Source organism: Carlito syrichta, unplaced genomic scaffold, assembly GCF_000164805.1.
Source record: "Carlito syrichta isolate Samal-C Ts95f unplaced genomic scaffold, Tarsius_syrichta-2.0.1 Scaffold309723, whole genome shotgun sequence".
In the NCBI taxonomy this organism is placed as follows: Eukaryota; Metazoa; Chordata; class Mammalia; order Primates; family Tarsiidae; genus Carlito; species Carlito syrichta.
This window is the reverse complement of record NW_007253819.1, coordinates 483528-495061: the sequence shown is the minus strand read 5'-3', so window position 1 is coordinate 495061 and position 11534 is coordinate 483528. Positions and strand designations below refer to the sequence as shown.

The 11534-nt window shown below is 46.2% G+C and overlaps 1 protein-coding gene across 1 annotated transcript in view; it reads right to left on the bottom strand.

Annotated features, from left to right (window-relative positions):
* The window catches only part of BMP6 (bone morphogenetic protein 6), a 58860-nt gene extending 48446 nt beyond the window's left edge, over positions 1 to 10414 (bottom strand). Inside the window, exons 1-3 of the mRNA XM_021717383.1 lie at positions 10253 to 10414; positions 5780 to 5876; positions 2517 to 2603 (exon numbers count right to left, since the gene is read on the bottom strand). Of these exons, the coding sequence (XP_021573058.1) occupies positions 2517 to 2603; positions 5780 to 5876; positions 10253 to 10414 (346 nt within the window). The remainder of the gene's footprint in view (positions 1 to 2516; positions 2604 to 5779; positions 5877 to 10252) is intronic.
* Between the last annotated feature and the right edge of the window lie 1120 nt (positions 10415 to 11534).

Below are 11534 nucleotides of genomic sequence, written 5' to 3'. Positions count from 1 at the left end.
GAGGTGGGAGGATCGCCGGAGCCCGGCGGGTCGAGGCTGCGGTGGCCGGGAGCGGCTACTGCACTCCAGTCTGAGCGACGGAGTGAGACTCCAACTCAAAAAAAATAAAAGATAAAATAAAAAAATAAAAATAAGATAAAATATATTTTCACTCAGTTTTAACTCTTCCTCCTTTGCTAGCACTTTAGCCATATACTTGAAATACTTAATTGGTACTGGTCTTAGTCCATTTGGGCTGCTATAACAAAATGCCTTAGACTGAGTAGCTTACAAGCAACAGAAACGTATGTCTCGCAGTTCTGGAGGCTGGGAAGTTCAAGTCAAAGACACTGGCAGACTCGACACTTGGCGAGGCCTATGTCCGGGTTCATGGACAGCTGCCTCCTTACGGTGTCTTCACCTGGCAGCTCCCTGGGGCCTCTTTTGAAAGGGCACTCATCCCATTTGAGTGGGCTCTCTGCCCTCCTGACCTAACCACCTCCTGAAGGCCTATCTCCTCCTGATGACATCACACTGGGGATAGGTCTCAACATATGAATGGGGTGTGGGGCTGCAAACACTGAGTCTATTGGAGTAATGCAGCAATATTTTAGATATCCCTTTGAGATTAAATTCCAGAAAGCCTTTTTTTTTTTTTTTTTTTGAGTTGGAGTCTCACTCTGTGGCCCAGACTGGAGGGCCGTGGCCGCTCCCGGCCACTGCAGCCTTGAACTGCTGAGCTCCGGCGATCCTTCCGCCTCAGCCTTCTGAGTAGCTGGAACTACAGGTGCGCACTACCACGCCCAGCTAGTTTTGAGTTATTGTAAAGAGAAGGTCTCGCCGAGTTGCCCAGATGGGTCTCGAACCCACGGCCCTAGGCAATCCACTCACCTCAGTCTTCCAAAGCACAGGATTACAGGCTGAGCCACCGAGCCCAACTGGGAAAGCCTTTCTTAACAGCCTTCCTCCACCCTAACCACTCCCTTCAACTCTAGGTTCCCATAATGTCCTAGGGAGATTTTCAGCATCGAACTCCAACCTTATACTAAATCAGTTGTTTGGGTGTCTACCTCACCTGCTGGCAGGGGCCAGGTCATGCTCACCTTCATACCCCCAGTAGAGGACTCAGTATCTGCTACAACATGGATGAAACTTGGAAAAAATGATGCTAAATGAAAGAAGCCAGTTACAAAGGATCACATGTTGTATGATTCCATTCCTACATCCAGAATAGGTAAATCTAAAGAGACAGAGCAAGATTGATAGTTTCCATGGCTTGGGGAAAGAGAGAAATGGCATGCTTTTGCTCAATGGCTTTCTTTCAAATCAGATAGATCTCAAAGCATATATAATGCATAGCATACATAATGCATAGCATTATGAATGTACTAAATGCTGCTGGATTGTCCACTTTAAAATTGTTAATTTTAGCTACGTAAATTTCACCTCAATTGGGGAAAAAAAAAAAAAAGGATGAAAGACAGAGGAGTGTGTCCGAGGTCTATTTCTCTGATTTGAGGATGTGATTTAGAAATCCATTCTGTCTTTCTTATGCATAGTGATCTTGTGATGTGGCTTGAGTGTGATTGAAGTAATTTGAATGGACTAATTTTTTTCCTTTGCATATTAAAATTTAACATGCTTGGGGCTTGCCTCCTGAATTAGAAATGCAAAGCAGTATGTGTATTAGCATTCTGGACCAGTAATGCTGCTGCTTAAAAAAACAAACCGGACAGATGTGTTGAACGGATTCCACAGTTTAGCTGTTTACATTTTGGGCAACTGCTCCTGGGTCTTGAAGAAAGACTGCTAGGACTAGGGTCAGAAGAGTGAGTTCCATTTTGCTTCTTTATGCCCTTTGGTTATACTATACAAAACCTAGGCAATAGCACAGATCAGACCTCAGTCCCGGCTCATACATTCATTCAACAAACATTCTTAGGCACCATGCACTAAGCCAGCTCTATTGGGGATATGATGGTGAACATGACATGTACTCTCCCACCTTTTTTATGTTGAATAATATTCCATTGTGCATATACACAACATTCTGTTTATCCACTCATCCGTTGATGGACACTTGGACTCTTTTCATCTTTTGACTATTGTGAAGAGTGTCTATGAACACACAGGTTCTTGTATTTGAGCACATGTTTTCTATTCTGTGGGGTATATGCCGCTCTCTCTCTTGCTCTTCCTCTTCATCTCTCCTTCTCAGCCACCGATTCCCCAGAGGTCACACTGGAGGGCTGATAATTGTCTATCAGAGTTTATTCAGTCTGCCCCAAACACAAGGGGATTTGCTCAGCACCCTCTCCCCTGGGCTCACTATTCAGGACGTGGGAGCAGAAAGAGGCTGCAGAAGCAATGAGTACTGAGTGATGAGCCCAGCACAGTACCTGGCACACAGTCGGCTTGCAGTGAACATTTGCTGAGTCTGATCAGAAACAAGGCTAAGCCAGAGGAGACACAGAGGGACAAAAAGAAGAAGAACTCGGCAAGGTTGCAGAATAATAACCAAAAGAGAAAAGGGATACCTTGGAGGGAAACATCGTGGGAAGGTGGGCAGGAGGATGAAGACTGAGCACGGATGAGAGAGAAAGAGCTTCTTGCCAGAAGAAATGCTGGGAAAGGTGCAAAGCAAGGAGCCCTAATCAAAAGGCTACAGTCTCCGTCTTAAAAGCCAGGAGTCTAGTATGAAGGAAAGAATAGGACCATCAGCTGAAGATGTGAGACCAAGAGACAGCTCTATCTCTTTTTAATTGCACCAAGTGACTTAACCATTCTCAGTCTGCTGCAGCTTCTACAGAGTGACCATACATCTGCAAATGAAGATAATATCGTTTTATCATGTGTTGGAACATAATATCAATGGCCTATTTATCATGGATCTGCCTGTGTTTACTGATCTGGTGACCCCTCTCTGCACGTGGGAGTAACACCTATCTACGAGGTGATGGTGGGCAAAGAAGACTCTGTGACCAAAATGCTCTGTAGACACCCAACAGGGCTGCCAAGGCACCAAATGATGCTTTCTTTTTACTAAGAGCCTTACTTGTCAGGATTCCTACTATTAAGGTTTGTCTCCATATACATCCTTGCCTGGCCAATACATTCTACTGCTCCCATAAAATTCTTGGAGGGAGGAGACAAAGGAGGGAGGGAGAGAGGGAAAGAAAGGAGGAGGAGGAGCACATATGCATGAAAAACCCACAAGATGAAAAATCAGCCCTTGAATAATTGGGTAAATTTCTCTCATCGCGTGGCAGCTTAAATAAACACTAAGTCCTGCCTTTCTCCATAGTGGACTTTCTGACCATGATGATGGAGCTATTTGGTTAAAGGAAACATTCAAGTTTTGAAAGTTAAAAGTAACTGACAGGTCAATTCCTTGCTTTGGTTCCCAGGGTTGGGGGGGGTTACGTATTCCTATCAAATTACACAGTGTCAGATGACCTGTCATTATTTGGAGAACAGCACCGAGTTTGCTAGACACAAGAACATGGGGAGAGTCCTTTCTCGTGGTCCTGTCCAACCCCTGGTCCACGTGATGGTTCTCAGTTGGCCCAAGCCCTGGGCAGCCACAATCAGCCTGCATCCCTAATTGGAGGCATCTGCACCCTTCACCTCAACAACACCCAAACAGCAGCCAGTGAAAAAGAACACACAGGCAAGCTCCTGCTGAGGGCTAAACTCTCTTCCAAGGCACGCCCCACAAGGACAGGGAATACTCCAAATGCCCAAAACTCTACTGCCCACAACAGGTGACCAGTAAGAATTGGTTGAATGAGTGAATGACCCACCCAGAAGCAGCAAGGGATAGACACTTGAACCTTTCCTTGGTTTAGAATCAAGATGTCGGTTCTAAACCACGACGGGATCACAGATGCCGAGCTGTGTGCAGGACATGTGTCTATGCCCAGGAGTTCTAAACAAGAGAATGGAAAAATACCACCACGAGGTGCATGGATGTTTCTGTCGCACAGTCGTGTGCTCCGAACACACAAACAGAACCGGGCCATTCCTTTCCTTTAATAGACAAAACTTGGATCCGCACATCCTTGCAAAAACAACAAAATGCTTCTCCCAAGACTGTTCTTGGAGAATATCTTTCCTTTTCTGGGGCAAGAAGGACTCCTGGTCCCTTTTGAGCAACAACTGTGCTGGTGTGTTGAGCCCTCTTTGATTCTAAGAGTGTATCTGAATAGGCAATGCTTCCTAAATGACAAAAATACCGAAGACTCACCAGGATTGAGCATTTGAATGTATGATTTGAAAAAAAGCAAAAGCAGAAAACACCTAAAAGAGGCTTGCAAAGAGTGGGAAAATAGTGCCTGGTTGCTCCCATCTTTCTGTTCTTAATTTTTTTTTTTTTTTTGAGTTGGAGTCTCACTCTGTCGCCCAGACTGGAGTGCAGTGGCGGCTCCCAGCCACCGCAGCCTCGACCCCCTGGGCTCTGATGATCTTCCGCCTCAGCCTTCCAAGTAGCTGGAACTACAGGCATGCGCTACCACGCCCGGCTGATTTTTTGATTTATTGTAGAGATGAGGTCTCGCTGCCCAGGTGGGTCTCGAACCCGCGGGCTCAGGCAATCCACTCACCTCAGCCTCCCAAAGGCGCGGGATTACAGGCTGAGCCACTGAGCCCGGCCTCAATTTTTTTTTTATTTTTATTTTTATTTTTTTTTTTATTTTTTTTTTGAGTTGGAGTCTCACTCTGTCGCCCAGACTGGAGTGCAGTGGCCGCTCCCGGCCACCGCAGCCTCGACCTGCTGGGCTCCGGCGATCCTTCCGCCTCAGCCTTCCGAGTAGCCGGAATTACAGGCATGTGCTACCACGCCCAGCTGATTTTTTGATTTATTGTAGAGATGAGGTCTTGCTGCCCAGGCGGGTCTCGAACCCACGGGCTCAGGCAATCCACTCACCTCAGCCTCCCAAAGGCGCGGGATTACAGGCTGAGCCACCGAGCCCGGCAATTTTTTTTTTTTAATTGCATTTTTTTTTAAGTCGAGTCTCACCTGTCACCCATACTGGAGTGCAGTGGCATGATTATGGTTCACTACAGCCTCCACCTCCTGGGCTTGGGCAATCCTTCTGCTTCAACCTCCCAAGTGAGTAGGTGGGACTACAGGCACACGCCACCACGCCCAGCTGAATTTTTTATTTTTTATTTTGTAGAGACGAGGTCTCACTATGATGCCCAGGCTGATCTAGAACTCCTAGGCTCAAGTGATCCTTCTGCCTCAGTTTCCCATAGTGCTAGGATTGACAGGTGTGAGCTACTACACCCAGCCATTCTGTTTTTAAAAAAACAAACAAACCATGTAACTTCTGAGTCATTTCTTAGGCAGTTGTATTTATAAGACCCAAGCTAACTCCAATCTTTCAAGGTGCTTTTACTCACAAACGACAATGATAGGATAGAGTCAGAAAGACAGAAATAAGCTGAGAAACATTCAAGTGTGACAGATTTGTGGCATGCACTTATTTGTATTTTTCATTTGGTCTTGATTTACTAATTAGCAAGAGGGGCAAGAAAAACATATTTGGGTTGAGTTGGAGGCATAGGCTCTCACCAGTTCTTCATCTCCAATTCCTGGGGCCTTCCGTGAAATAATCATCTTGGATTTGTTGCTCTGCAGTAATTTCCATGTCTAACATGGCCTTGTCATTTTACTACAGGATTGAGTTTAGGAAAAACCAGGCTAGAGAAGAAAATTCTTATCCAAGCATATATCTGATGGAGGGGAAGGGGAGGCCAGGGGAACAACACAGTGACCAGCCAAGGCTTTTTCAGTTACCCTCTCTCTCTCCCTCCTCTAATTCAAAACATCGTGCTTTATTATTGGTGTAGCACCAGAGAGCACATTCTTTGCTCCGGTGATTCACTTCATTTTCCTGAGAACACAATGGAGAGAGTATCTCAGTGTAAAGTTACTGATTTGCCTCCGGATTAAGTCCAAGCTAAACTGCTCACTTAACATTCTGTTTTCCCCAAGCACAGCAGGTCCGCACAGTGGGGGAGTGGGGGAAGTCCACATGGTGGGTGGCTCCCCCTGCCAAGTCACAAGATCTTGGTTCTTTCAAAATCTGAAATCACAGATTGATGAGATCAGCAAATAGGCCTTTCCACAGGTCTGGGGGAAAAGGGAAGAAAGCTGTAAAGATGAGCAGAAAGCCCCTGAGGACAACTGCCCTTGGTTTCCAGCTCAACGCTGGGCTGTGATTTATGTGGACAAACATTCCAGTCTCATTTGGGCACTGAAATGATGCAAAGTCATAGCTCATGGGGCAAAAAGAAGAGAGGAGAGAAATGGAGAGGGATCTGTCTGGGGATGCCAATGACTACCCCCGCCCCCCCCCCAAAGCCAGACAGCAGAGTATTTATTAAGAAAGGATCACCACGCATGGTGGCTCATGCCTGTAATACCAGCACTTTGGGAAGCCGAGGCAGGAGGATTGCTTGAGCCCAAGAGTTTGAGAATAGCCAGGGCCACGTAGAGAGACCTCCCTTATACAAAAAGTTAGCCAGGCATGGTACACACCTGTGGTTCCAGCTACTTGGGAGGCTGAGGTGGGAGGATCGCCTGTGTTCAGGAGGTCTGGGCCATGACTGTGCCACTACACTCCAGCCTGGGCCACAGAATGAGACCCCAACTAGAAAGAGAGAGAGGGTGAGAGAGAGAAAGGAGGAAAGGATGGAGGAAGCAAGGGAGGGAGGGAGGAAAGGAAAAGAAAAGATGCAAAGAACAGACTGCACGGCTGTGGATACACAGGCACACAAGAGTGAACTCCCATACAGGTGATGATGTGGCCCTGCACATCTGACACCCCTGTGCGGCCCTCCTGATCCACCTGCATCAGGTGTTCTACCCTGCCTTCTCTTCTTGTCTAGTATTGGAAATAAGCAGTCACATAAGAGTGAAAATAAGTCACTGGGAATTATTCAAACTACCTTTGACCATTCGTATTTTTCCCACAAAATCTTCCACCAAAGCAATTAGCAATCAGTGCAATAGATGGTCTGAATTTTAATTTTTCTCTGTATAAACCTCAATGTCTAGAAGTTGGCAGTAAGGAGTCCAGCATAAATCACGAATGAAGTAACTGGCCCTCAGGTCAATCCCAGGCTGACAAAAGGTATTTCCAGGAGCCCCTCCTAGCATTTGATCCCATGTGCACTCTGACCTCTGCTTCATCCTGGGGATTAGGAAGCCACCTGGGAGATAATACATCAAAGATGATTGCCACAGAGGATAGTAAGAACAAGGGAAAGTGAATGTGAAACCTATAAAGAAAGGATTTGACTTAACTAGGAGTGACCTGTTGAGTAAGAGGACAGGTAGCTGATCCCTTAGAGGCCTCTTGAGCCAAGTAGAGAAGTTCACCCAACCAGATTTGGAAATATAGAGAGCTTGATGCAGAACACAGTGCTACAGCCACCAACCACCCTCAGGCACCGCCACATATTCCAGGAGGATCATGGATGCAACCCACAGGATACTCGAAGACCACATCATCCCTAGGGATGCTCCTTAGTCAATATTCAGTCATAAGTCACAAATGCAACAAATCCCGAATATCTATTATCTACAAGTTCTACTAATAAGTTTTTGGGATTATCAAATCACTTCTATTTAGTTCACATTTGCACATAAAATAATTTTAAGGATCCTTAATGTGCATTTATTTATTTGTTGTATCAGGGCCTCATTCTGTCACCCAGGCTAGGGTATAGTGGCACAATCACAGCTCACTGCAGCCTTGACCTCCTGGGCTCATGTGATCCTTCCACCTCAGCCTCCCAAGTAGCTGGGACTACAGGTGTACACCACCATGCCCAGTTAATTTTTTTTGTAGAGATGAGATCTCGCTATGTTGCTTAGGCTGGTCTCAAACTCCTAGGCTCAAGCAATCTTCCCCCCTCAGCCTCCCAACATGCTGGGATTATAGGCATGAGCCACCACGCCCTGCCCCTTAAGGTGCTTTTTAAAAATATGACAGAGCCGGGCTCGGTGGCTCAGCCTGTAATCCTGTGCCTGAGGTGAGTGGATTGCCTGAGCCCGTGGGTTTGAGACCCACCTGGGTGGTGAGACCTCATCTCTACAATAAATCAAAAAATCAGCCGGGCGTGGTAGCACATGCCTATAATTCCGGCTACTCGGAAGGCTGAGGCAGAAGGATCGCGGGAGCCCAGCAGGTCGAGGCTGCGGTGGCCGGGAGCAGCCACTGCACTCCAGTCTGGGCGACAGAGTGAGACTCCAACTCAGAAAAAAATAAAAATAAAAATAGTTAAATACGACAAATAGACTGAATAGTATCTTGCTATTTAACTGAATTTTCAGCTCCTCACCAATGTCCTTGAGATAAGCTAAAGGATGACACAACAATAATTGACCAACTTCCTCTTTCCACTGTTTACCAGTCAGAAAGGATCAATAAATGTCCATGGTCAAAAGCAGGCTGGTAGAGGGAGACAGAGAGTCACTTCTTAGAAGACCCACAGTGGCCTCAGTAAGAAGGTGCCAAGCCAGATGAGAACCTCTGCTACTTACTGACCCTTGCTCAAAACGTTCTGGGACGATCACAGGGAGCTCTGGGCCAGTCAGGAAGTCTGGGCCTGCCTTTAGCCGGCCACATCGTTATTCTACCACTCCTTGAATTCTTCTGAGCCTTGAGTCTTCCTTGGCCCTACCTCAGCAACAACAGCAAATCCTGCCAGCTCCATCCTCAAATCTATCAGAGCCCAGGTCTTCTCACCACCTCGACCGCCACCACTGTGAACTGAACTGTCACCATCTGTTATCTGAACTATTGTGACAGCCACCTTATATGACTTTTGGATTCTGCTTTGTCTCCACAGCCTATGATCTACACAGCAGCCAGAATGATTCTTTTATTATTTTTTCTTTTTTGAGTTGGAGTATCACTGTCACCCAGACTGGAGTGCAGTGGCACACTCCCAGCCACCGCAACCTCAACCTGCTGGGCTCCGGCGATCCTTCCGCCTCAGCCTTCCAAGTAGCTGGAACTACAGGCATGCGCTACCACGCCCAGCTAATTTTTTTTTTTTTGATTTACTGTAGAGACGAGGTCTTGCCAAGTTGCCTGGGCGGATCTCGAACCCACGGGTTCAGGAAATCCACTCACCTCGGCCTCCCATAGTCCTAGGATTACAGACTGAGCCACCAAGCCCAGCCCAGAATGATTCTTTTAAAACATAAATCAGATGATATCATTCCCCACATGTAACCTTCAAATGCCCTCCTCTCTCAGAGCAAAAATCTTTTCAAAATCATTAGGGTGGTACACCAAGTCCAACCAAATTTAAGTCCTGACTTGTTCTCACTTGACAGCACTGGAGAAGCTTTTCTGTAGGGCAGTGCTGTAAAGTCCCCAACCAGGCTCCTGCCACAGGATCCTTGCACCTGCTATTTCTCAGTGAAGATGCTCTTACCCCCAGACAGCCATACAGCTCTCTCTCTCACTTCTCACATCTCTCTGCTCAGATGTTATCTCCCTGGAGAAAACCCTTGACAACTAACAGCATACTTGGTTATACTCTACCCCCTTAAAATGCCTGCTCTTTTGATCCCCACAGCACTTGTCGTTACCTGACATTATGTTGAATTTATTAATATAGTGTCTATTTCCCCCACTAGACTGCACATTTCATGAGTGTAAGAAGTTTGTGTGGTGCATTTTTATACCCCTGTGCCTATAACTGTGCAGGGCACATAGTTGATGGTCAATTATTCTCTTGAATGAATGAATAACCCCTTCTAATTTATTTTCTCAACTGCCTAAAGGGGGGTTAAAAACAACTATTCTGTTTCATAAAGTCATTCATTGCTTAAACGAGAAAATATATGCAGAGGCATTTGGGGAAGTATAAGCTGCAATGTTCTATAAGGGAACGGTACAATCAATTTCTTTTTGTCTACTTGCCTTAGAACAACATGTAGTCAACAGTTCATTCAGCCTCATCTGCAGGTGAGTGGCACAGATAGCTATTCTGGAAAACATAGTCTGGGACATGCTGTGGTGGCAACTGTAGTCCCTCGACTTAAAACGTTTTCCATGGAAAAAAGAAAATCAGGGATCTGGGAGAATATAAAACAGAAAAACTTAGGGTTCTCAGTCAGAATGTTGAGAAGGCCTGCTGTAATTTGTAATCTCATACTCAAAAACTTTAAAATAGATCAGTGCCAAAAACAAAAACAAAAAACAAAGAAGAAGGCCTATTTACTGGAACAAACACACACAGCACCGACCCTATGTAGCGTGGAGGTCCCGCTGCTGTTTCCACAACTGAATGGCCTGGAGGAACTAGTTGCTATGGCTGAAGATTCCATCAAATCAAAAACGTTCCGAATGCTGGCACCAGCGGCTTCTGGAACTCGGGTTTCTGAAAGCCACACCACTTTTTTGGTCATTCATACCATATTGTTTTGCCTCACTTTGTCCTGCTGTTCCCAGAGGCACTGTGACAATTAGGTTGGAGAATCTAAAAGGTAGTAAGAAAAAAGGAGGGTGTGGGGGTTTAGACAGCACAGTCAGAAGAGGGTGGGGACCTTAGAACCAGGATAGGCCTGTGGGAGGCGAGGAGGGCGTTTCCACACACACTCCCACGATGGAAATAAAACCTACAGAAATAAGACAGCTAGCAGCACTGCTGCAGGCTGTGAACTGGTGCCAGACACACACACACACACACACACACACACACACGAGGCGGTGTGGAGAACTGGTTTACAGATGTTTGGAAGGAATAGGAGCAAGAAGCAGAGTTTCAGGTACCTGACCCCATAAGCAAAGGTAACTGCACAAAAGACAACAGAGGAAAGAACACAACTCCTGTGTTTGCAGGCCGCCTCTTATTTCAAACACCACTTAAAGAGTCTTCCTCACAGTCTGGGACAACATGCAGTCAGTCAGTGGGAGATCACAGGGTAAGGGAGTGTGGATAGTTGGAATTCATTGCCTTGAGCCTCATTTTAGGCTAACTGCCACTCCTAGCTAGCAACTTTTCCTCCATATTTCAAACAGCCCAAGTTCCTTGGGTATACCATTTCAATGTGCCTAATGTCGAATAGCCTTAGGAGGTGGAGGATGTCTTGCTTACATGGGAATGTATTCATACTGAATCCAGATTGTATCCCAGATCATCTGCAAAGTGACGTACACGTGTTGTCTTACTTCATTTTCACAACAACTATATGTAGTAGGCATCACTGTTATACCCACTGCACATTTGAGGAAACTGACTCTCAAAGAGGTCAAGATCACACAGCTGGTGAAGGCAGAACTGGGACATGACCCAGAACCCATGTAGTCATCATGCCCTACAGATACCTGCAGGAATAATTCTGAGAGCACAAGCAACAGAAGCGCTGACCCAATGTGCAGCAGTCTCCGCGGGCACAAAGCAAGAACCCTAGAAGCAAACACCAGTTCTCCCAACTGGCCTATACAAAGCCATCCCTGGTGGGGACAAGGATGTCCCCCAGAGCCCCATGTCTCACAGTTCTTGGCTCAAACTGCCAGACCTGCACG